The 27607-nt window shown below is 38.9% G+C and overlaps 1 protein-coding gene across 1 annotated transcript in view; it reads left to right on the top strand.

Annotated features, from left to right (window-relative positions):
- Positions 1-27607, top strand: part of BLVRA (biliverdin reductase A) — a 150998-nt gene that overhangs the window by 36532 nt on the left and 86859 nt on the right. Inside the window, 3 exon segments of the mRNA XM_028525922.2 lie at positions 4635-4667; positions 21858-21979; positions 24325-24444. Coding sequence (XP_028381723.1) covers positions 4638-4667; positions 21858-21979; positions 24325-24444 — 272 coding nt within the window. The 5' untranslated portion in view covers positions 4635-4637.

Raw genomic sequence — 27607 nt, forward strand, 5'->3', positions numbered from 1 at the left:
CAGTCCATAAGGCTCCCTGATTTGGAGCAAATTGCACCTCCCCTCCTCTCTCTTCACTGGCTCTGCAATGGCACAAGAGAGCTCCTTGCACAGTAGCTGGGAGACTTTTTTTTTTTTTTTTTTTTAGTGAATTCCCTTTGGTTTTTGCTGGCCCTTCTTAACAAGCTCCTCGCTTGTCACACAGCCCAATTCTCTGACCAGTCCAGAGACTGTCTGGGTCAGCGTCAGTTGTGGCCCAACTCTTCTATCTCCAGGTATCACCTGGCTCCCCAGTTTCTCTGGCACAGTGCCAGCAGGGGGCTACCTCCTCTGAGTGCCGCCCACTATGTCTTTTTCCCCCCCAGTGACTTCAGGTATCCAGCTCTCTCCTGGTGCAGGAGTGGCTTCCCTGCTTTGGGAGGGGAGGGACCTGCAAAGTTACAATTGCCAGTCACCTTCCTCCACCACCAGGTGATGGCTTTTTTAACTTTATAGTGAACCACTGCAGCCTGACCTGCCCTTTGTCATGAGTTAGTAATTCAGGAACCAACTCAAGATTCTTCTTTATCTGTTTTTTTGTTTTGTTTTGTTTTGTCTTTTGTTTAAAGAACAGGCTACTCCTAGAGAGCCATACCATATATTTCTTGATGGGAAGAATTATGCATCCTAATTTCACTTGTAAGTTTTATGCTATCATAGCACAGTTCCAGTGGATATTTTTTAACTTGACAAAGATGTTCCAAAATTAATCTGGACGTCTGAGCAAGCAAGAATTTCTGAGAATACTACTGAGCAAGTTAAAAAGAAAACTTAAACTACTGAATGTCAAAACATATAGTAAAGCCACAATCATGTAAATAATATATTAGAGCCATCAGAATAGAGGTTGATGACAGAGCAGAGACAGTGAAAAAAAAGAATATTCACATTCATAAGAATTTATATATGAATCATGGTGGGGAAGGGAGGAAATAGTTGATAAATGATTTGGGAACAAGACTTTGGAGGAAATAGTCTTATGCCGTATACCAAAATATAAATTAGATTGATTAAATGTAAAACTGTAAATAAGTAAAAAGTTAACAATCTAAAAGTAAATGAAAATGTGCTATAAATTTTTGTAAGCATAGTACCAAAACTGAGAAACTTAGAACCTTTTAGTTTTTGGTCATTTAAATATTAAAACCTTGAAATAAACAAACTTAAGTTTTTTTATAAGATTGGGTCTTACATCTTTTAGAATATGTTGAAATACAGAATAAAATTATCCCAGGGTTCTGTTCAAACTTTAACTGGAGTTGGCTGGACAGTAGGGAGATAGGGAGAAAGAGATGTGGGATGAGCAGGGAACATGTTGAATGGTAGAACAAGATTTTATCTGGCTTGGGATTACTGCAGCCCTTGACGTGTCATCCTATTATAAGGGGTGTTAAAATATAATGGGAGGGAAAAGAGCATGGAAAAGATCTGGCCAGGATATTGCAATTGAATGTACTCCCAGGTAGTAAGTAGACCACTGATATCTAATACATTAGAATTTCTACATAAGTTTCTTTCTCATGCATGTTTATCTCTCCAAATTGTTTTTTTTTTTTATTTGTTTTATTTTGCTTTCTCCAAATTCTGTGAGAAAGCAGTAAAGTTCATAGGTAATGTTTTGTAGACTATTTTTCATAGGAAAGTTTTCCTGAAAGTTCTCATTAGAAAGAGAAGACAAGCAGTAGTAATGTTTCTGCAAGGACAAAGGACTCAGGGAAATTTAATGATTTCCTCCTCAGCATGGTTTTTTGTGGGCTGGAGATGGAAATAAGCAGTAAGCAATAGAATTGTTAGGTCAGAGTTGCATGCATTTGGACTTTTAATAGATATTGCTCAACTGCTCTCAGTAGAGATGATACCCATCTGTGGATCCCAGTAATATCAGAGCCTGTATTCCTCCCCACACTTTGACCAACACACTGTGGCACACATTTTGATCTTTTTTAGTCTAATGAAACATCTTGATGAAATCTTAATTTGCATTTAACGATTGTTTCTAAGGTTGAGCATTGTTTTACCTGTTTTAACATTCACCTGAATTTCCTATTCTGGGAATCAGAGAACACCTTAGAGCTGAAACAGAACTTTGAGTTCAAGTTCCAGCTGCTCAGTCTACAAATGAGGAATCTGTTTGGTTGTGGTCATTTGGCTAGTTTTTTACTGAAGTGGGGCCAAACACACCAGGGCTCTTATTTATTGCAAAAGCTCTTTGGGTGACAGTAAGACAGGATCTTTAAAGGTCTCTGTGGCAGACCAGGGTTTGTTTCTAGAACTAGAAAGCGTGGAAATTACAGTTTAGTGTTACAATGCCTTGATTGTAAGGCCAAGTGCTTTTACCCATGTTGAACTTCAGGTACCTCATCTGTGAAATGAAATTAATATTAATTTTTTTTTGCCAGGGTTTCAAGGATCAGGGTTAATGTGTATGAAGTAGCTGATACAAGTAGGCTAACCACTGTTAATCACCATCCTCACATTTGTGCATTTTGTTATCTGATTTGCCTACTCATTTCTAAGCTCCAAGGGATACTTAACAGCTGTAAAAAGGAAGAACCCTTACCCTTTGCCACAACGAGGATGGACCTGAGGATTATTATGCCAAGCAAATAAGCCAGTCAGAGAAAGACAAATACCATATGATCTCATATGTGGAATCTAAGAACAAAATAAAGTGATGAACAAAATAGAACAAGAGTCATGGATATGTGGAACAGACTGACAGATCTCAGAGGGGAGGGTGGGGTTAGGTAAAAAAAAGGTGAAGAGATTAGCCAAATAACATACATGCATAGCCCATGGACACAGACAATAGGGTGGTGAAGGCCAAGGGAAGGGAGGCAGGGGCTGGGTGGAGGTGGGCAAAGGGTGGAGGAAATGTAGAACAACTATAATAGTGTCAACAAAAAAAAAGAAGTAAAACATCACACCCCTACTGACTCCCAGAGACCTGAGAAGAAAGCTTATCCACTTTATCACTCTGCTTTTTAGGGTTTTTGTTCTAGAAAGTTCCCTCTTTGAGATTTCTAGGAAACATTAAACAGTTCTAGATTACAAAAGGAAAGAGTCTGTGTCCTGACCAGGCTTTGACACACTCTCAAGTAGGAAGGAGAAATAGGAAGAGAAATGGGAAGGGAATTACTGAAAACATTATTTTTTTTTTAAGATTTTCATTTATTTATTTTTAGAGAGGGAAGGGAGAGAGAGAGAGAGAGAGAGAGAGAGAGGGAGAGAGAGAGGGAGAGAGGGAGAGAGGGAGAGAGAGAGAGAGAGAGACGTCAATGTGCAGTTGCTGGAGGCCGTGGCCTGCAACACAGGCATGTGCCCTGACTGGGAATCGAACCTGTGATGCTTTGGTTCACAGCCTGTGCTCAATTCACTAAGCTATACCAGCCAGGGCGAAAACATTATTTTTAACACACAGCCCAGATGATCACCCCAGGTGTTTTTAGGATGGCCAAGACTGAAGGATTTTCTTAAGTGAGTGTTATTTCACCATTATTATTCATGTTAATCATCACTGTGCTTAACCCTTCCTGTATTTTGAAAGAGAATAGATCAAATGCAGAACTGGGTCCAAGGACAAAGGCTGCCACAGCCTTCCCTTCCCAGACGCCATGGAAGGCCCTCTCTCCTCTCCTGTAAGGTCTGAGCAGTCATTTTCTTTGTTATTTTGGATATCTCCCACAGATGAAGAGCTGAAGAGCCATCTGTAGTAATTTCTTTTTCACCTCTGGTTATCCACTCACCCTGCTATTGCCTGTCCAGGTCTTAGTTAAAATAAAGTGACAATTCTAACAATTCTGAAAAATGAAGGAGAAAGAATTCTTAAGGACCACTGTTCTACTTTAAGTTCTAGTGTTTTTTTCAAGTGCGCTCTCTGACCATCTTTACATGACCCCTTGGATGCCTGTTGGAAATGCAGTTTCTTAGCCTCCCCTCCCCTGTAAACTTTCTGAATCAGAATTTCTGGGGGTAGATCCCAGGAATACCCATTTTCAACAAGCAGTTTCAGGAGTACATTGAAGTTGGGAACCACTGTAATTCCGTACTAGTTTATTATTTCTCCTGTTTCCCCTTATCTTTCCTTTTTCTTTCCTCATTCCTGCTTTCCTCTTTGCTCCCTTCTTTCTCCTCAATGCTAAGGGTTCAGAATAACCTGTTGAACAGTGATACCTCGAACACAATAAATTTAAGTCCCCTGGAAACTCAGCTAGGAGGGAAAAAGAAAAAATATGTAATTCTTACTGCTTTACCTGTCCCCATTAAAGAACTGTTTATACAAAGCTAGCCTCTGAGCACCAGTTTTGGGAAGTGGGTCATTCTTTCAAGTACACAGAGGCATAACATTCACAGGTGGTCTTTCAGTGTAGGAGATGGACCTTGGGGATTCGAAATGTTTTTTAGAGAAACGTCACTGGCATGATGTCCCAGGGTAGTCAGCCACCACCAGCCTCAGAATCAGGCACTGGCCTGGGTACCTTGCTGGAGGGCTCAAAGTGGTCAATAGGACAGGAAATACTGGGGTGGGGGAAGTGTGGGTGCAAAGGGAGTGCCTGTATGGAGTTTGGGACAGGTGCCACCAGGGTCCTGAACCTCTCTGCTTTTTGTCTTCACAGCCAATGAAAGAAGAGATCAAGATGAGTGCAGAGGTGAGCTCTTTAAAAATGCCAGTTTAAGGAATGCTTTTCTTGCAAAGTTCCGCACTTCTTTTTCACAGAGTGAGCGTCTTCTCTCCCTACAGAGCTTTCAGAAACATCAGCACAAATTTGAAAACATTTCCCCTTTAACCTGCCAACATGTACCTGGCTCTGGGTGATATGGGAAGAATTAGGCCTCTAACCTTATCTGTGTCTTTCCTTCTTCACTTAGATAATGTCATGGGCTGGGGATGGCATGGACAGTGGCATATGGAAGGCACTGGGCCCAGAACCCTGCTTTTTGTTATTCTGGGGACACTTGCTTCTGCTTCATAGAACCTTTCTCTGTATCATCTTCTTGGTGGTCTCACTTCCACTGTACCTGTTCCTTGATCCAATGAGATGTCTAGGAGAGAGAGATGGCTTCCTTCACCTCTTTCATAAGAGTGTCAGCCTCTTTTCTTGCAGACCCACTAAATGCCTTCTTAGGTCTTACTGGCTAGCATTAGGTCACATTCTCATTCCTGGACCAATTACTGTTTCAGAGGAACTAGTATTTTGCCAATTGACTTATACTAATCAGGCCCATCCTGCCTCAGCTTACCCCTCTATCACGGGTCTGGATATAGGAAAAAGAAGGAAAGATGGACAGGGGGAATGGATACATTAGATTCACTCCAAGACATTTCTGGTGAAAGTGTACCCCTCTTTATGCTCAGAGTTGCATACTCTGCTGCCTATTCAGGCCTTGCACTGACTCCCCAATTACCTCCTTTACCAGCTGCATTGTTTACCTCATTTCTGCTAGCTCTTTCTCATTAGTATTTCAATAGTTTTTTTTTTCCCCCCAGAAAACAACACATGGCATCTTCTCAGGCCTTGTAATCCTATTTTTCTCACCCCCTGCAGAGGTAGCCCCTTGAAAGAGATGTCTGCAGCTAATTTCTCCATTTTCTCCTCTCCTCAAGTCATTCTTAACTTGCTGCAGTCTGGTTTTGGCCCCTAATAAAATTCATCTTAAATGTGTATATATTTTTAAATTTAGTTTTATAATAATATAAATACACATACCTAGTAGAACTTAAAAACTGAAAAACATGGTAAACATTCAAAAGTAAGCCCTCCTACTACCTCATCCCCCCAGGAGCTTACTTCTGTTAACTACTTTCTGGTGCTTCTGAACAGATGTTCATGTCTTAGAATTTTGGAAGAAAGAGTATAAACTTTGCATTAGTATTAAGCTTATACAACCTGGCTCAGTAACAGTTTCATCAGTCATTAGTTACCCTTTCTGTCCTATAATTTTGACCTTCTCTTTATTGATGGCTTTTTCCTCTGTATCTTTCAAAAACATTCCCAGACCTTGGGTCTCCATTTAAATATTCTCTCTTTTCTTCTGCCTTAAACACTCATATTTGTGTGTGTGCATGCCTGTTACCACCCACTCACTTCCTTTTTATATTTAATCCCATTGCAGTCTGACTTGGTTCTCATTGTTCCACTAAAACTTCTCAGTTGAGGGTCACCAGTGGCATCCGTCCGTATTGTTAAATTTAGTGGAAACCTTTTCCTTGAAGCATTTCACACTATTAAGCTTCTGAAAGTGTCCATGACACCAGGGTTTCTACTTGTCCCTCTAGTGACTTCTCAGACTTTCTTTGTTTCCTCTTTTCTCTGCTTCTTAAATATTTATATTTCCTAGGGTGCTTCTTACCCTGCCCACTGTCTTTGGGAACTCAGCTGATCCTATAGCTTTTATTTGTCAGTTGTATGTTTAGGGTATCCCAAATGGATCTGTTTAACCAGGTTTTTTTTTTCTCTCCTCATCTCTAGATCTATACATCTAGAAGCCTGGATTGCTCATGTTCACTTAAAGGTTTCACAGGCCCCCCAACTCATTATAACCTAAGTTGGACTTGCTGTTTTACATGTGCCCCAAATATGCTTGCTCTCATTGGGCCTTCTCAGGGAAGGGCACCACTGCCCTCTATTTACCTGACCTAAAAGCCAAATGCCACTCCCCCCCCACCCCACACACTTCTTTCTCACACTCCATGGTGTAAATCTTGTTATTTCTTTGATTCAGTCAATCACCAGAATTTAAGTAACAACATACTATGCCATACTCCAGATTTGGCTTTGTGGATGTAATGGTAAAATCTCTCTCTATATATCATGTATCTACTATCTATCTATATCTATAAATATTTATATCTATAGATAGATATGGTATTTATACACATGGAACTTACTGAACTAATGAGACCATATCTTTCAAATACATCTGTTTCTTACTTTACTTTCTGCTTACTCATTACTTCCCTAATTCTTTTTTCGTTTACTTCCCTAATTCTGTACTTACTTTGTTTGTCTTACCATCCTCTATGTCATTCTCTTTCTGTTTTTGAGTGCAGAGGAATACACACAAAGGCTCCAGTTTAGGACACATCGTATTTCTAAATCTGTGCAAGCCAATTCTCTTATACCTATTTTCTTATTCCTTTCTCATTATCAGCTCCCAAAGCCAGCTGTTCTCATGTAGTAAATCTTTACCTTTTTGTTTGCATATATTCATGAAAATATATTATTGTTTTTATACATATACTTTTTATATTCACATACAGTAAAACTGACTTTCTATGGTTTATAGTTCTGTGAGTTAAAATACATGCATGATTTTGTATACCTATCAGTATAACAGAATTCAGATCCTCCAAAACATTCCCTTCTGTTGCCCCTTTGTTGTCACAGCCTTTCTGATCCCTAACCCTTGGCAACCACTGTGTGATAATTCTTTAATTTAAATAATTGTATTCTGTTACAGTTTATATGTTATTCTCTTTAATTTTTCTATTCAGCACTGTGTTTTTATGCTATAACATGGTTAATCTACTGACCAGTGCCCCGTGATGTGTATTCATTTAATCCTGACAAAATGCCTATTATAAAGATGCTGTAACTACCTCTATTTCACAAATGAGGAAAATGATGTTTAAGTAAATTGTTCTAAGTCACAGGATGTTAGGGGCAGAATATGGAATCAAGTTCTGATGTTTCCGACTTGATGAATGTCTTTTTGTTGTTTATATTCAGCTAATCCTGTTCATCTTTAAAATGTCATTCTACTGTATGAAACATTTCTTAGAGCTTTCTTGCTGGGAGTAACACCTCCCTGTTATGAATGCCTATTAACCTTTTATCCTTTTTTTTTTTTCGTTACCCTCCATTCCCTAACTTTGAGTATAGCTCTCTTTGTGCCTTGTTCATTTTAATATCCCCATGGCATCTAGCACAGTGCCTCACACATAGTTTGTTTTCACTAAGTAATAGTTGACTAAATGTTAGGATAATTCAGAAGCTGTTTAGTGATCCTATAATGCAACTCAGAGCTTGAGTGAGTCAGTGAAAGTCTAGAGGAAGGAATTATGAAATTTTCAAGGACAACTGGAGAGGGGAACAGTGGAGTAGGATCACTAGCCACAACCAGGCATTTATATCAGGAGATGTTTGTTAAATGCGTGAATGACTTCCAGAATTTTAAACATTTCAACCTGGATCACTGGTAGAGTTTGTGGAGCACCTAGCCTTTGCCTAGAAGTTCAGAGAACAACCACTCAGGTGGCCACCCAGGTCAGTGTGAGATGGCCAGGTAAAATTTTAAGTTTGCATTTCTTTTTGGAAATGGAGCTTGTTGGAGTCTTTAGCATAAATGTGGTAATGGAAGCCTCAATAATAAGGGATTTCCTCCCAACCTCCCCCACACTGGGAAGATCAAACAGCAGAGGGACATGGATGGAGCTTTGGGAAATAAATACATCTAGGGACAGGATGGAGAAGGAAAATAGTGACATGTGAAAAGAAAACCTCACTATGAGGTGACAGAAGACAAGAAAGGAATGAATTTATAGAAGGTCCAAGAGGAATGGTGATATGAGAGATCCTCTAGGTCGGGGTGTCAAACTCATTTTCATCGGGGCCTGCCACATCAGCCTTGCAGTTGCTTTCAAAAGGCTGAGTGTAATTTTAGGGCTGTAAAAATAACCACTCCTTAACTGTTAAGGAGTTGAAATTACATTCGGTCCTTTGAAGGCAACGAGGCCAATGTGGCCCCTAGTGAAAATGAGTTTGACACCCCTGCTCTAGGTTTTTCCTCCTTGAACAATTTTAGTAGCTGTAACTAACCCTGCTCAACACACAAACATGGCTGAGAGATCCTGGCATTGAAACATCTAAAGGTTTGCAAGTGGGAACAAACCAGAGAAGGTGAGAATGGAAAAGGGCTGAGATGAACCATAGGTAGGACTGAGGGAGCTCATGGCAGGGCTAAGCCCGGAGAGGGGAAGGAAACCAGTTGTGACTGGTTCTCTTTTCAGCTTGGAGGAGCAAAGAGATTTGGTGGGCATTACTGCAGGAGCACACAGTGTGAGTTGTGGCTGAGCTCAGAGACCTGGACTAGGAGAAGGCACAGAGGAGAGGCTATGGTTGTTGGGCAGCTGGCATTCCAGCCAGAGAAACAAAGACAAAGAACCCTCCCACCTTGTAGCCCCTCAGAAGTCACCTCACTTCATCCTTGGTGTTGGGTTATGGAGCACATTATTTGCAAATCCAAGAACTGGTACTATAGAATCACCTTTATCCAAGATCATAGGGTGTACTCTGAGACTGGTTCTGGGGTCAGGGTATAGGGGACACCCCTTGAACGTCTCAGGTCACCATTAACGGGAGGGAAAAAACAACAAAGAAGCGGGCTGGTTTCCCCAGCCCATCCCACTCCCACACATCATGGCTACACTGACACACTGACACACTGACAGAGGTGTCTGGCTAAAGGGGACAGCTATGGGATTTCACAGAGCTAAAAAATTTGTGACTTATTGCAAACTAAAAACCAACTGGAAAATAAGAGAAAGAAAGAAGCCATCAAATACCATGAATAACCAAGATAGTGAGGCAGTTAAGAAGTAAGATGAAAAATCACCAGAAAAAATACTTAACATGGAAATATGTGATATAAATGACAGGGAATTTAAGATCCCAGACCTGAAAATACTCCATGAGATGCAGGAAAATACACAGGCAATATAATGTGCTCAGAAAACAAATCAATAAACAAAACAAGTACTTTACCAAGGAGATTGAAACTTTAAAAAAAAGAACCAAACAGAAATCCTGGAAATGAAGAACTTAATAAAACAGATCAAGAATGAAGTAGAGCTGACCAGATGAAGGAAAGGATTAGTGATATTGCAGATAAAGGTTTAGAAATGATGTAGAGGGAAGACGAGAGAGACTTGAGCATAAAAAAAGAAAATGAAAGAACTCTATAAGAACTCTCTGGCTCAGTCAGAAGGAGGAATATAAAAATAATAGGCATATCGGAAAAAAAGAAGAGAAGAAATAGGGAATGAAGAGCCTATTCAAACAAATAGTGGATGAGAACTTTGTAAACCAATGGAAAGAGCTAGATCCTCATATCCAAGAAGCAAACAGAACACATAGTTACCTCAGTCCAAACAGATGTTTTTCAGGGCATAATGTCTTAAAACTGCCACAAGTAAATTACACACAAAGAATTCTCAAATTGGCTAGAGAAGAAAAGAAAGTAACCTATAAAGGAAAGCCCATTATGCTATCATTGGGCTTCTTTGAAGAAACTCTACAAGCCAGAAGAGAATTGAAACAAATATTCAAACTGTGAAGAGAGAGAAATAACCAGCCAAGAATAATATACTCAGCAAAGTGCAATGGCTGGTGTGGCTCAGTGGATTGAGTGCCACCCTGCAAACTGAAAGGTCGTTGGTTTGATTCCCAATCAGGGCAGATGCCTGGGTTGCCGGCCAGGTCCCCAGTTGGGGGCATAGGAGTGGCAACCAATCGATGTATGTCTTGCACATCGTTGTTTCTCTCCCTCCTTTACTCCCTTCCTCTCTAAATAATAAATAAAATATTAGAAAAAATTTATTCAGCAAAGTTATCTGGTGGCTATAAAGAAAGAATAAACACTTTTTCCAAACATACAGAAGCTGAGGGAATTTATCACCAGAAAACCTTTGGGACAACATGCAGTGTAATAAGCATCAGCATCAGATAGCATCAGATAGACACCAGAAGGAGAAGAGATACATTATGTAAGTGATCAACAACCTTTTTGAAGAAGTAATGACTGAAAACTTTCCTAACTTGGTGAAGGAAAGAGATATACATGTTTAGGAAGCACAGATAGCATCAGCATCAGATAGACACCAGAAGGAGAAGAGATACATTATGTAAGTGATCAACAACCTTTTTGAAGAAGTAATGACTGAAAACTTTCCTAACTTGGTGAAGGAAAGAGATATACATGTTTAGGAAGCACAGAGTGGGCTGAACAGGATGAATCCAAAGAAGCATGCACCAAGACACATAATAATTAGAATGGTAAAAGTTAAAGACAAAGACAGAATCTTACAAGCCACAAGAGAAAACAGTTACCAACAAGGGAGCTCCCACAGTACTGTCAGCTGATTTCTTAACAGAATCATTTCAGACCAGAAGAGATTAGCATGAAATATTCAACATGATGTAAAGCAAGGACCTACAACTAAGACTACTTTACCCAGGAAGGCAATTATTTCTACCTGAAGAAGAAATAAAGAGCTTCCCAGAAAAGAAAAGGCTAAAGGAGTTTATTACCACCAAACCATTACTACAAGAAATGTTAAAGGGCCTGCTTTAAGAAATAGTAGGAAAAAAAAAAACGAGGAACATAGTTAAAAGGAGTAAAATGGCAGTAAATGTGCACATATCAATAATCACTTTAAGTGTAAATGACTTAAATGCTACAATAAATAGAAATAGGTTTGCTGAATGGATAAGAAGGAAAGCCCCATTCATATGTTGTCTATAACAGACCCAACTGAGAATGAAAGGTACACACAAACTAAAAGTAAAGGGATGGAAAAAGATATTTCTTCAAATGGAAATGAAAAGAAAGCTGGGGTAGAGTTACTTATGTCTGACAAAATAAACTTGAAACAAAGGCTATAGTAGGAAACCAACAAGGATACTACATAATGGTAAAGGGAGCAATCCAACAAGAAAATACAGCCCTTGTAAACATTTATGCATCCAATATATGAGCACCTAAATTAGTAAAGCAAATCTTGATGGACAGAAAGGGAGAGAAGTCAGCAATACAATCATAGTAGGGGATTTTAACACCCCATTGATATCAGTGGACAGATCTTAAAGAAAAAGGTGCCCTTAAAGCACTCATGAGATCAGATGGATTTAATCGATAACTTCAGAGCGTTTTCTTCCAAAATAGGATAATGTACATTAGTTTCAAGTGCATGTGGAACAATTTTTACGGTAGACTACATATTAGGACACAAAACAAGTTTCAGTTTGTTTAAGAAAATTAAAATCATATCAAACATCTTCTCTGACCATAGTAGTATGAAACTAGAAATCAATCCCAAGAAAAAACACTGAAAACCCTACAAAGGGGAAATAACATTGTATGGGTTATCAGTGAGATTAGAGAATAAATCAAAGGATACCTTGAAATAAATGAAAACGAGAATACAACAACAGTAAAAGGGAGATTTATAATATTTCAAGAAACCAGAAAAATCTCTAGTTAGTGAAATGACATATTGGCAATGTTAAACAAAAGATAATCTCAGTGTATACAATAAGATTCAATAAGTGAGTTGAAAAAATTTTCCTAGCCAACTACTCAGACCTTCACTGTAATCATTGTGGGGTGGGAGACTGTATATGAATTGTGCCCGTCTAAAAAGAAAAAGATATTTAAGCACATATTGATTTCATTGACTCCTCTACAGATAAACTTGAGAAATAATAATATTGAGGTTAAAGCAAGGGCTAGGATTCATTTGAATAATATATTCTAAAATATTCTATAAGACCTGGTTCATTGTATCAGAGAACCAAAATGTGTATATAAAGTGTGCCCAGTACATAAAAAGCCCCAAAGTACTTTGGAAAAAAGTACTGTTTTCTGAATAATTATATTGTTTCTTCATAAAAGAATATTTGGCATGCCAACAATAAAATCAGCTTTCAAATATTACAAAAAAAGATACCAGAAAAATCTCAAATAAACAATCTACTTTACACTTAAAGGAACTGGAAAAAAGAACAACAAACAAGCCAAAAGTGAGTAGAAGGAGCGATGTAATAAATATCAGAGTGCAGAATTGAGAGGGAGAAGGTAGGGGGAGAGGGAGGGAGAGGGAGAGAGAGGGAGAACACCCAAATAAAATCAGAAATGAAAGAGAAGTAAGAACTGACACCAAAGAAATATGAAGCATTGTAAGAAAATACTATAAAACTACTTTACAACAAATTGGAGAACCCAGGAGAAATGCATACGTTCCTCAAAAAAAAAAATTACGGTCTTCTAAAATAGAATTGGGTAGAATCAGAGAATCTGAGTAGACAGATTACAACTAGTGAAATTAAAGCAGTAATCAAAAATTTCCACAAAAAGTCCTGAACCAGATGGCTTCACAGGTGAGTTTTACCAAACATTCAAAAAAGAACTAACACCAGTCTGTCAAACTATTACAAAAATTTCTAAAGGAGAGAAGAATCCTCACTCATTTTATGAGGCTAGCATTATCCCAATTTCAAAACCAAATAAAGACACTACAAAGAAAGCAAATTATAGGCCAATATCCCTTATGAACAGAGACACTAAATTGCTCAACAAAATATTAGTAAACTGAATCCAACAATACATTAAAGAAGTCATGTGCTATGATGAAGTAGGATTTATTTCAGTGACGGAAGGTTGGTACAGTATCTGCAAATCAGTAAATGTGACACACTACATTAAAAGAACGAAGGATACTTCTGGCCAAGATGGAGGCATAGATAGATACAGTTTGCCTTCTCGCACAACCAAAAGAAGGACAACAACAAATTTAAAAACAAAAAACAACCAGAACTGCCAGAAAATTGAACTGTATGGAAGTCTAATAACCAAGGAGTTAAAGAAGAAACATTCATTCAGATTGGTAGGAGGGGCAGAGACGGACAGCAGGGGTGGAGAGGATCTACCACAAGAGGGCAGCTGGAGGACCAGGGTGGGCAAGGTGGTGGTGACTGGTGGATGGGGCAAGATGGTGGCTAGTGGAGTGGGCAGTCCCACATTTGCATGATAAACTGGGAGGAACAACTGGACAGTGAAACAGGCCATGCAAACCTGGGTTCCAATGTAAGGAAATAAATCCTCAAAACCTCTGACTGAAAAAAATCTGTGGGAGTTGAAGCATCAGGAGAAACTCCCAGTCTCACCAGAGAGTTTGTTAGAGAGACCCACAGAGCCCTAGAACATGTACACAAAACCACCCACCTGGGAATCAGAACCAGAAGGGCCCAATTTGCTTGTGGATAGTGGAGGACATTACTAAAAGTATGCTGAGAGCTGAGCAAGCAGCATGATTCCCTCTCAGACCCCTCCCCCACATACAGCGTTGCAATGCAGCAAGGTGGGTTGCCTCATGCTGGTGAATACTTTAGACTCTGCTCTTTACCACATAACAGGTGTGCCTAGACAAAAAAATAATGGCCCAAGGGAAAGAACATATCAAAGCTCCAGGAAAAATACAATTAGCAATGAAGATATAGCCAAACTATCAGATGCAGACTTCAAAACATTGGTAATCAGGATGCTCAGAAAAATGGTTGAGTATGGTGGTAAAATAGAGGAAAAAGTGAAGGTTATGGAAAGTGAAATAGAGGAAAATATGCAGGGAGCCAACAGTGACAGGAAGGAAACTGGGACTCAAATTGATGGTTTGCAGCAGAAGGAAGAAATACGCGTTTAACCAGAACAAAATGAAGAAACAAGATTTCAAAAAACTGAGTAGACGCTTAGGAATCTCAGGGACAACTTTAACCATTCTAACATCCAAATTATAGGGGTGCCAGAAGAAGGAGAGGAAGAGGAAGAGACTGAAAGCTTACTTGAAAAAATAATGAAGGTGAACATTCCCAATCTGACAAAGGAAACAGACCTCTATGAAGTCCAGGAAGCTCAGAGAGTCCCAAAAAAGTTGGATCCAAAGAAGTGCACACCAAGATACATAATAATTATATTACCCAAGATTAAAGTTAAGGAGAGAATCTTAAAAGCATCAGAAAAGGAGACAGTTACCTAAAAGGGGTTTCCATAAGGGTATCAGCTGATTTCTCAAAAGAAACCTTACAGACAAGATGGGACTGGAAAGGAGTATTCCAAGTCATGAAAGACAAGGACCTACATCCAAGATTACTCTATCCAGCAAAGCTATCATTTAGAATGGAAGAGCAGATAAAGTGCTTTCCAGATAAGGTCAAGTTAAACAATTCATCATCACCAAACCTTTATTGTATGAAAGGCTAAAGGGACTTAAATAAGAAAAAGAAGTAGAACAAAATAACAGTAAAATGACAACAAACTGACAACTATCAACAATGGAACCTAAAACAAAACAAAACAAAATGAACTAACCAAACAACTAGAACAAGAATAGATTCACAGAAATAGAGATCACATGAAAGGTTAGCAGTGGGGAAGGGGAGGGGGAGAAATTGGGGGGAAAAAGTACGGGGAATAAGAAGCATAATTGATTGGTACAAAATAGACAGGCGGAGGTTAAGTATAGTATGGGAAATGGAGAAGCCAAAGAACTTATATGTATGACACATGGACATGAAGTAAGGTGGGGGAATGATGGTGGGAGGTGGTTACAGGGTGGAGGGGAATAAAGGGGAGAAAAACATGGGGCAACTGTAATAACATAATCAATAAAATATATTTTTAAAAAAACATAGGATAGATCTGGCTGGTGTAGCTCAGTGAATTGAGCATGGGCCTAAAAACGAAAGGGTTGCTGGTTCGATTTCTAGTCAGGGCACATGCCTAGAAATATACAATGGATTTAAGATAGTGTATTCAGTAAATGGACAGATACATGCAAAAAATGAAAATAGTCCATTTCTTTACACCCTTCACAATAATAAGTTCAAAATGGATTAAAGATTCTAATGTTAGACTCAAAACCACAAAAATTATGACATTTTTCATAGCAGTATTTATTCTGATATATCTTCTCAGGCAGGGAAAGAAAATAAATAACTAGGACGACATCAAAATGAAAAGACATCCTACTGAATGAGATACCATTTTTCTGACATATCTGGTAAGAACTTAATATCTGAAGTTTATAAGGAACTTAAAAATGTCAAATCAAAACAAAAAATCCAATTAAGGAATGGCCAGAGGACCTGGATAGATGCTTCTCTCAAGAGTACATGCAGATGGCCAATAGACATATGGAAGAATGCTCAGTATAATTATTTAAGAGAGAAATGCAAACTGAAAAAAATGATATATTACCTTACACCTGTCAGAATGGCTTTCAGTAAATCAACAAACAACATGTGTTGGCAAAGATGTGGAGAAAAGGGAACCCTTGTGCACTGTTTGTGGAAATGCAGATTGGTGTAGCCAGTGTGGAAAACAGTATGGAGTTACCTCAAAAATGAAAAATGGAACTGCATTATAACCCAACAGTTTTTCACTCTGGAAATATATCCAAGAAATCTCAAAAACACTAATTTGAAATAATATATACACTCTTATGGTTACTGCAGCATTATTTACAATAGCCATGTTTAGGAAGTAACCCAAGTACCTATCAGTAGATGAGTGGATAAAAATGATGTGGTGTATTTACACAATGGAATACTACTGAGTTGTAAAAAAAAGAAGGAAATCTTACCTTTGCAACAGCATGGATATACCTGGAGAGTATTATGCTAAGAAAAATATGCCAGTCAGAAAAAGACAAGTACCATATGATTTCACTTACATGTGCAATCTAATGAAAAATCTAGAGAGGACAGACTGTCAGCTCTCAGAGGGGAAGGGGGTTGTGGGGTGGGTGAAAAGATTTAGCAAAGAAAAAACTCTGACTAAGTCAGCAGTAGCATGATTGCAGAGAGAAGTTGGTGAGTGGAGTTAGAAGAGGGTAAATGAAGGATTAATGGTGGTGGAAGAAGATGACTTGTGGTGCTAAACACAATACAGTATATAGATCATTTATTGTAGAATTGTTTATTTTTGTGTATGGTGTAATTTGCTGATCTAGTTTCATTTTTTTGCCTATACCTGTTCAATTTTCTCAACACCACTTATTGAAGAGACTCCATTGTATGCTCTTGCCTTCTAAGGCAAATAATACTTGACTGTAAGGCGTGGGTTTGTTTCTGGGCTTTCAGTTCAGTTCCATTGATCTGTGTGCTTGTTCTTATGACAGTGTCACGCTGTTTTGATTACAGTGGCCTTGGAATTTAGTTTAATACCAGGTATTGTGATGACCTCCAATTTTGTTCTTTCTCAGGATTGCTGAGGGTATTCATTATTGTTTCTGGTTCCTTGTACAATTTTGGTAACTTTTCTGAATATGTGAAATGTATCATTGCTTTTTTATTAGGAATTGCATTGAATGTATAGGTTGCTTTAAGTATTACATATATTTTAATGATGTTATTTCTTTAAATCCATGAACACAGTATTTGCTTCCACTTACTTGTATCTTTCTCAATTTATATTGAATGTCCTATAATCTTCCCAGAACAGGTTCTTTACCTTTTTGGTTAAATGCATTTATAGTTACCTTTTCTTATGTTGTAATAATAAATGTGATTGGTTTTAGATTCTCTTTTTGATAGCTCATTGGTATATAAAAATGATAGCGATTTGTGGACTTTAATTTTGTATCTTGCTAATTTCCCAAATTTGCTTATTAGATCTAGTAGGTTTTTGGTGGATTGTTTGGGTTTTCTACATAAATTATAATGTCACCAATGAATAGTGACAGTTTTACTTTCTTCTTTGCTGTTAGAATGCCTTTTATTTCTTCTTTTTGTCCAGTTGTTATGGCGAAGACTGCCAGTACTATGTTGAATAAGAGTGGTGAAAGCAGAGAACCCAGTCTTGTCCCTGAGCTTCAGGGAAATACTTTTAGTTTTGCTTATTAAGTATGATGTTGGCTGTGGGTTTGTTCATATGTGGCCTTTATTATGTAAAATATATTCCTTCTATTCCCACCTTACTGAGAGTTTTTATTGTTAATGTGTGCTAGATTTTTGTGAGTGCTTTTTCTGCATCTAGATATACTGTGACAGGACATAGCTGAGCAGTAGCTATTCCTAAGTAGGAGCTGACCAGCAGCCGTTCCCAGGCAGCAGCCATCATCTCAAGGTCATACACTAACCCCCGTTTTAGCAGCTGTGCTCCTTTCTCCTCCTCCTTCTCCCTGTGTAACAAGCATATAAAGGAAACTCCAGCTTGAGCTCATTGCTCAGAATTTGGGATTCCCCTCTGAGCCCGCGCGCGTAATAAAGGATTGTGCTCCGCAATCTCTTCCGCGTGTGAATTATTTTCCGCAACAATATGATCATTTGACTTTTTTTATTGTTGATCAAATACAGTTGTCTTTATTTTCGCCCAACCACGTCCCCCCACCAAACCTGCCTCCCACCCTTGCCCCTTTTGCCTTTACTCATGTGTCTTTATAAATGTTCCTTGATGACCTTCCCCTTTTTCACCTGTTGTCCCCCCCCCCCCCCCCCCCCCCGTTACTGTCAGTTTATTCTTTATGTCAGTGTCTCTTAATATGTTTTGCTTGTTTGTTTATTTTGTTAATTAGGTTCCGTGCATTGGTAAGATCGTGTGGTATTTTTCTTCCTGGCTTACTGCATTTAGCCTAAAGCTCTCCAGATCCATCCATGTTGTTGCAAAGGGTAGGAGCTCCAACTTTGTTTCTGCTACTTGGTATTCCATGTGTAAATGTAGCAATTTTTTGATCCACATTTATGGATGGGCACTTAGGTTGCTCCCAACACTTGGCAATTGTAAACAGTGCTTCTATGAACATTGGGGTGTATAGGTTCTTTTGAAATGGTGTTTCAGGATCCTTAGGGTAATATCACAGCATTGCTGGGTCAAAAGGCAGTTCCTTTTTTAGTTTTCTGAGGAAATTACATACTGTTTTGCACAGTGTGTCATGGCTGGATCAATCAAGTCCTGAGGGAAGGCGAGAGGGGATTAAGAAATAAAGAGGCAAAGTTAAAGTGGGGTCAGGTGGAGTCCCTTCTCTGGGATGCAGAGGAGGGAGCCATTTATTGATAAATTCAGGCTGTATTTATTGAGCAAGCTTTGAAGCAGAGCATGAGAAAGACAAAACACAAGGCTAGGTACATTTTATTTTTCTAAGGACATTGCCTGCCCTTTCTTGGTACAGTGATGTGGCAAGGGGCCAAACTCATTTTTTTCTTGCAACAATCAATCTTCTGCAGCCTAGGGCAGCTGGATGCCTGCATTCCAACTCTCTTAGCGCACATTATCCTTCTTGGCTCTCCACACAGTGGCTGTACCAGTCTGCATTCCCACCAACAATGTACTAGAGTTCCCTATCACCACAACCTCACCAGCACTTGTTTTTGTTGATTTGTTTGTGATGGCCATTCTGAACAGTGTGATGGGGTTTCTCATTGTGATTTTAATTAGCATCTCTCTGATGGCTAGTGATGCTGAGCAGAGCCACTGCATCTTTATCCCCCCAGTGACTTCAAGCCTTCAGGTCTCCCAGGTGTGTGACTGGCTTCCCTGCTCTGGGAGAGTAGGGGGCTGTGAAGTTATAGTCCCTGATCCAGCTCTCCTCCAGAGCTCCTGCTGTAGCTGCTGTGTCCAGAGCTAGGTGCCAGGCTGGGGACTATATAGCAGCTGTGATCCCTGTGCAGGTCCCAGGAACCTTACTGTCCCTCCGCAATCTTCTTACCATCTGTTTTTCAATGTCTTCAGCAATCTTTGGCTTCCAAACTACAATATGCTAGGATTCTGTTGGCTGTTCACTCTGTTTTTCAGATCAGCTAGGTGTCCCAGTTGAGTGCATGAGCAAGAAGGTTCAGCTTCCATCTACCTCGCTGCCATCTTCAGAAAGCCGTTTTTTCTTCATTCAGTTTTGGAAGATTATATTTTTCTAGAAATTTGTCTTTTTCCCCCATATTTCAAATATCTTGGCATAATAGTTGATCATAGTAATTTCTTACAATCCTTTGTATTTCTGTAGTATCAGTTGTAATCTCTCCTCTTCATTTCTGATTGTGTTTATTTGGGTCCTCTCTTCTTCTTGATGAGTCTGCTTAAAGGCTTGTTGATTTTGTTTATCTTTTCAAAGAACGAGTTCTTGGATTTATTGATCCTTTGGATTATTCTTTTAGTCTCTATGTCATTTAATTCTGCTCTGATCTTGGTTATTTATTTCCTTGTACTTGCTCTGGGTTGTTGTTGTTACTCCAGTTCTTTTACATGTAGGTCAGGTTGTTTATCTGAAATGTTTCTATCTTTTTGAGGTGGGCTGGTATCGCTATGAACTTCCCTCTCAGGACTGGCTTCTCTGTGTCATAAGTTTTGGACTGTTGTGTGTTCATTTTCATTTGTTTCCAGAAGATTTCAGATTTCTTCATTGATCTCATTATTTACCTGTTCATTGTTTAGTAGCATGCTATTCATTCTCCATGAGTTTGGGTGCTTTTGGGTGTTTTTCTTGAGGTTATTTTCTAGTTTCAGGCCCTTGTAGTCCAGGAAATGCATGATACGATTTCAGTTTTCTTGAATTTGTTGAGGCTTGTTTTGTGTCTTGTCATGTAGTCTTTCTTTGAGACTTTCTTTGAGACAGAATCAGTGGAAAATGGTGACAACTGGATAGCAAAGGTAAAGGAAAGTGGCAAATCTGGGGTGACATATTTCTGTGCTCATAGAGACATTTAAGAACTGGGTTGAAGGAATGGGTAGATAGTTTTAATTAGTTTGGTCTATGTTGAGTTGCTGTATAACTTTAAAAAGTCTTTTTGATTTTTCACTCTAATACTATTCACATACAGCCTCTAGCAGTATACCTAAGTAATAAGTAATCTGCCACAGTAGAGTGGGACTAAAGTTGGTTGAAACTCAGAAAACAACATTATACTTCAGAATCTAAGGTGACATCTCATGGTTTGTCCATTTTCCCTACATGCCTGTTTCTTACTAAGTATCTGTAGCCTCTGAGTGACTCCTAGATATATCGGAGTCACTTGTATACTGGATGAAGGATTCAGAGACAGAAATGCCAGACTATGGCCTATGTATGGCTTAAAGTGGAGAATCTCTCATCATTGGAGAGGTGACAGTGTAAGTGGAGAGCCAAATAAGAGGAGTCTTTTCCATGGATGACATAGGTGAGAGCACTTGCAGACATGCGAGATCTGTCTGGGAAAAGTCCAACCCTTGTTAATATAATGAGAACACTTTGCATGACATTGGTGTAATCTGGCAGCCAAGGAGAATGGACTGGAACGTGCATCTGTGAACAATGATGACTTCATTGTACTAGTAAGTGGGGGCAGTAGATGCCATTGAATGAGCATGAGGTTCTCTGTGGCCATTGTATTCAAAATGACCGAGTGCGTAGAGCAACAAATCTGCATCATATTTTGCATTAAGCTTGAACATTCCTCTACAGAGACTGTTTTGATGGTTCAGAAGGCCACAGCTATGTGCAACTGGTGATTGGCAGCTTCATCACAACAATGTGCCCACTCATGCATCAAGTTTCATTCAGTTATTTGAAAAAGCATCAAATTATCCAGGTGACTCAAACCCCCTATAGCCCAGGTTTGGCATGCTGTGACCTCTGGCTTTTCCCAAAACTAAAATCACCTTTGAAAGGGGAGAGATTTCAGACTGTTGATGAGATTCAGGAAAATATGACCGGGCAGCCAATGGCAACTGGGAGAACTGTGTGAGGTCTTAAGGTGCCTACTTAGAAGGGGCTAAGTAAACATTGTTTCTTGTATTTTGTATGTTCTTCAATAAATGTCTCTATTTTCATATTACATGGCTAGATACCTTCTGGACAGACCTTGTATGTTTTAGATGGAGCTGACTTCTCTGTGAAGTTGTATTTTAGGGAGTGTCTTATCCCATGCTTACATGCTGCAACTTGTGTGTTTTGGATTGGCTCCTTTTTTTACTTGTCTGGACCATGACTTATTCTGCCAATATGCCTTTTTTTTTTTTTTTTTTTTTTTTTTTTTTTGCTATTCTCTGCTAGATCCCTGGATTGTTTTTAAATCCCACCTTGGTTTCTTGTGTTTTAGCCTGAGAAGAAGTTTGGCGTGGTGGTGGTTGGTGTTGGCAGAGCCGGATTGGTGCGGATGAGGGACTTGCGGAATCCACATGCTTCCTCAGCATTCCTGAACCTGATTGGCTTCGTGTCTAGGTGGCTCACATTTGCATTATGCTTCATAATTCATGGGAAACCCAGTGGGATGGAGTAGGCCTTGAGACACAGAGATTTTCCAGACCTGGGAAAGAGAGAACCAGTTCTAGGGTTATTTCAAAGAACTTGTCTCAGGGTCAGTCCTACAAAAGATCTCAAGTTTGGATGGGTCTGAGAACTGAAGAGTACTAGGCTTTTTCAGCTGGGCTATACAGTGAGTCAACCTAGAAGGGACAATAAAAGCAAAGGCAGGGAAGATGAGCATAGGGAGAACACAAGCCAGTTGGGCTGGCTTGAAAGAAGGCTTTAGGTATGCAGCAATTAAACATTACATCAGTTATTATAACAGCTATTCATGCAGTAGCCCTGAGCTTTATAAGCCTTATTACCAAATATTTGACATAGATACCATTACCATTATCAACCCCACTTTATAGATAAAGAAACTGAGCCACAGGAAGTTTGAGTAATTTGCCTGAGGTCACACAGCTGGAAAATCTAAACTGAATTTACATCCAGGTCTATTTGATACCAAAGCCCATCTTTTAAAAACCTTGCATTCTTTTTTCTTTGATATTTTGAGCCCTGCTTTTAGGCTTCATTTCTCTTCTATTACCAAACTCACCACCCTGACTATTATTTCTTGCCCCATGTTCAGCTCTTTCCTCTGCCCCCCACCACTTCCTCACACACACAGTACTCCCTAGATCAATGCTATGTAACATCATTTATCAGTATTAATTGTGACCTAGATGTAGGCATTATGTTGACTGAAGAAATGTGGTGGTGACCAAGGTAGGAAAGTCTCTACTTTTCAGTGTTCTAGGGAAATCAAATACATAATGCATAAATAACTATGTGATAATCCATGCAGATTTTTACATATTTTAATTTATGGGACCTGCTGTCTTTCAGTTTGCCTGTCTCAAAACTTGTCTTTTCCTTTAAGGATTTAAACTGGTCTTTGGGCCAATAGGGAGGATCAGAAGTGCTGGGAATATGCTGTTGGTCAATCTCAGCAAGATTATATGGGAGCTGCACACAACTGAGAGATCAAAGTTATTATTGGCCATACTATAACTCTCATTGCACCTGTATTTGAAGCTCTGATCAAGCATGATGAAGTAGAGCTTCTCCTTTTTCTGTAAGTCCCTGTCCTATGCCAACTGACTGTCATGACTGAAGTACCTAGGTCATGTGGGAAGATACACTCACTGCTTTACCACACCCCTGCCATTATCACACTGTTCCTCTTCTCATATACCCTGTTCCTCATGGCCTAAGCCCCACCTTCTCCCCAGGAAGACTTTATTGAAACCCTAAGATAGGTGTCCCCTGTGTTCCGTGAATCTACCACATGTATTTCAGGACATTTCTCATGTTAGATTTCTGTTGTTATATCAATATATGCATATGTGTATCTTCCTCTTATTTTAACACTTGGCTCATTGGAAGCCAAGGACTTCTAGTTCATTCTTTATGATCTTCCCTCTGGTGCCTAGAACACATTTGGCAAACAGTAAATATTGGTCCAATTGAGCAGAGTAGATTGAGTGGCCCCCATAGGAAGAAACCTATCCTATCTTTTGGCAGCCGAACTTGCCTAATGCTCTCTGCCTGCTGCAGCTGGAGTGGAGTTCTGAGCTGGCTGAGAGCCTTCTGTTGCTGCCCTGTCTCCTCTGTGACACCTATCACTCCAGCCTCTGCGCTAGGATAGTGTGCTGATGACCAGGGTTCTCAATTCTTATACATCAGGGGTTCCTTCTTACTTTGTAAGAGTCAACACGATTAGGATTCCTTTTGTGCCTCTGCTACTGGTTAGCCGTGGCAGCTACTTCTTCTCAGGGCTTTCTCAGTTCACTTGTAAAGGAAGCAGTGGTACCTACCTTCCATTTGACCATCATAAGACCATGATGTATGTGAAGGAGCTTGAAGTCACACAGCACTTTACAACTCAAAGGTGTTAGTATATTGCATTTGAGCTGGTTTGGTAGCCATAGTTTGGGCCAGGTACTTAGGGCTGGCAGTGATCATAGAGATTATTCCACTTGAGATAAAGTATCAATTACTTTTGTTTTAGATATGAAGTAATTTAAAGACTCCCACATCATACAAGCTGTTAGCAGTAGTATTAGCACTCAATGCCAGGTCCTTTGACTTCAAACTTGAGGCTATGTTTTTCACTCCATCATTGAAAATGCCCTGAAAGTGGAGGAGGAAATTAATTTCTCCATCCTTAAAAGCTTATCATCAGGACCTTGTTGGGAAGAGGGGAGAAAGATAATGCTCATTTATTCTAAGCCAATGTTCTACTTTTAAGGGCTATTTCTGTTATTCTCAAATAGACGAGAGCTCAAGTGCATTGATGAAGTCCAGCAGATTTCTTTGGAAGATGCTCTTTCTAGCCAAGAGGTTGAGGTTGCTTATATCTGCAGTGAAAGTACCAGCCATGAAGACTATATCAGGTAGGTTTCAATGCAGGCAGTTTTTGCCTTGCACACTAGTGCAGGACTATAAAAGTGACTGGCAAGCTGAAGTCTCAGAAAGGGATCTTGATAACCAATGAAAAAGATTACAGTGGATCCATGATATTTAAAATTGTCAAATGTTGAAAACTCTCACTATTGGTTATAAATGTATAAGGAAATGAAAAATGTAGTAAAGCTAATGTTTATTTAGTACCCTACAATTTTAAACATTAGGAACTTTAAGAATTAAAGTGTTTTATTTTTTGTAAAAAATTTATAGTAGTTTGAACAGTGTTTGCCTCTTTTTCATCATATAACTTAGGATATAGAGCCAATGTCTTTTCTATGCCTTAGTGAATTGTCATAATTTTTTCTAAGTTTCGATAAGCTTCTAAAATTTTATCCTTTGTACTTTAAACATTGTGAAATATCTCTGAGAGTTCCTTTGATATGAAGTGTTTCAGCCATGAAATAAGGAAGTAGAGTAGTTAGTGGTGGTATCAGAGAGAAGAGATGACATTGTTTATAAAGCAAGAGAAGCAAAGTGTCCCCTGCCTTACCTTTGAAGGAAAAGGCTAGAGCCCTTGAAGCATTTGGTGAGATTGAGCCTGGAATGAGAACTTGGTAGCAAACAAGGCAATGCCAGCTATCTCCCTGGATCTCACCTTTCCTTTTAGGTTCTTATGTTAAACTACATCTGCTATGCCCTAGGAGTAAGCTGCTCCCTCTTTACCATGCCAACTGTTGTGTGGACAGAAGCTCCTTTATTTGATTTTCCTTAAGCTTATTTGGTCCAGAGTGTGTTTTCTTTAAAAAAGTGATCGTATAATTCCCATGCTTGTACTGTTGACTTTTGAACAATACAGGTTTAAACAGCACAGGTCCACTGATATGTGGAGTTTTTCAATAAATATATTGTAAATTTTTTGGAGATTTAATATAATTGAAAAAACTTGCAGACAAGCTGTAGAGTCTAGAAAGTATCAAAAAATTTTAAAAAGGTATGATGTCATGAATGCATAAAATATATGAAGATAGTAGTCTGTTTTATCATTTATTACCATAAAATATATGCAAATCTATTATGAAAAATAAAGTTTTCCAAATTAGGCACACAAACACAACCATACATGGTACCATTAGCAGTTGAGAGAAATGTAAACAAATGTAACGATTCAATACTAAATCATAACTGTATAAAATTAACTGTAGTACATACTATATTACTGGTACATACTATATTGCTGTAATACTTTTGTAGTCACCTCCTTTTGCTTTGCAATGAGCTCAAGTATTGTGAGTTTCCACTAATAATGCTGTATGACACTAACCATCTGCAGCTGAGCTGTATGTCTCTCTCTAATAAGTTGCATATCACAGTAAAATGTGATTCCTTGCAGTTTTCTTATACTTTTCATTGTGTGTGGTATGATACAGGTTTGCAGACACAAAATTGGACTCATACCAAGTTTCACTAGTTAATGCCTGAAGTACTCCCAGATAGCTGAGAAAAGATAAGACATTACAACCGCAGCGGCAGTTCCCTGCCATTTCAAGATAAATTAGTCTAGCAAAAAGATCATTGTGGAAAAAGAAAAATTTGGGAAGCCGCTGCAGCATGTGCAAAAACATTCACTTTTTGTGAAGTACGTTTTTACCTTGTATTGAAAGTGACCAAATAAAACCAGAGGCATGGATACATGGAACATATTGACATATCTCAGAAGGGTAGGGGTGGGGGGAACTGGGAGAAATTAGCCAAAGAACATACATGTGTATATGCATAGTTCATGGACACAGCAGTGTGGTGAAGGCTGGATGAAGCAGGGGCTGGGTGGATATAGGCAAATGGGGGAAAAATGGGGAACATTGTAGTAGTGACAGTGATAAAAAAGGTAAAAACAGTGCAGGATTGTTATAAGAAAGGCATGCCTATAGACTCTAATATGATTTGAAAAAAAGTGAATTATTGTATGACAACTAAAAGGAAAAGGAATATGAAGGATCTAAAACTAGAGAATTTAATGCCAGCAAAGGAAGGTTTGATATATTTAGGAAGAGGTTGGCTTTAAAAATGTTAAGATAACAGATAAGCAGCTTCTACCAAGAGGTAGCAGAGAAGTTCTCAGATGCCCTTGGGTAGAAAAGATACCTACCTGAAAAGGTTTGTGATGCAGATGAAAATACCCTATTCTGGGAAAATACAGTGCCACAAAGGACATTTGTTACTAAGGAGGAGAAGTGAGCACTGGGATTTAAGGGAGGAAGGGATAGGCTAACTCTACCCATTTCTGCACATTCATTGGTTTATAATCAGGATTGCTTTTATCTATAAAGCCTGCTAACCCCTGAGCCTTGAAAGAAAAGTCTTTTGGTTGTACAAGAAGGTGTGGACAACAAGAATTATTTTTCTGTATTGGTTCTATTGATACGGTGTCTCTTGCCAAGTCAAGAAGTACCTTGCCAATAAATGACTGCCTTTTAAAGTTCTTTTCATTTTGGACAATGCCCTTGGACACTTAGTAAGCCCATAAACTCAACACTAGAGGCACTTAAAAGTCTCTGTGACCCCAAACATGACATCTCTAATTCAGTCTTTAGATCAGGGAGCCATAAAGATCTTGAGGCTCATTTTGTACTGTACTCTATGGAAGGGATTGTCAGTACTATGGAAGAGAACCCCAAGGGCAAGAATATCATGAAAGTATTGAAAGATTACACCATTGAATATGTTATAGAAAAAGCTGTGAAATCCATCAAGCCTAAAACCATGAATTCTTGCTGGAGCAAACTGTGTCCATTTGTTATGCATAACTTCACAGAATTTACAACAGAACCAATCAAAACCAGGAAAGAGATGTTGGATATGGCAAATAAAGTGAGTGGATGGGTGAAGAGCTTTAAGATAACAGATCTTGGAGAAATTCAAGAGCTAATAGACACCACACTAGAGTGATTAACACAAGAAGACGTGATGGAGAACAGTGCTTCTGAACCGAAATGATGAGGAAGAAGACAGAAGAAGCAGTGCCAGACAAAAGATTGATATTAGACAATCTTGCAAAAGGGTTCCAGTTATTCAGGACTGCTTTTGATTTTTATGATATGTATCCTTACATGGGTATTGAAACTAAAACAATGGAAGTATCACATAAATGCT

The sequence above is a fragment of the Phyllostomus discolor genome, chromosome 10 (assembly GCF_004126475.2).
Source record: "Phyllostomus discolor isolate MPI-MPIP mPhyDis1 chromosome 10, mPhyDis1.pri.v3, whole genome shotgun sequence".
In the NCBI taxonomy this organism is placed as follows: Eukaryota; Metazoa; Chordata; class Mammalia; order Chiroptera; family Phyllostomidae; genus Phyllostomus; species Phyllostomus discolor.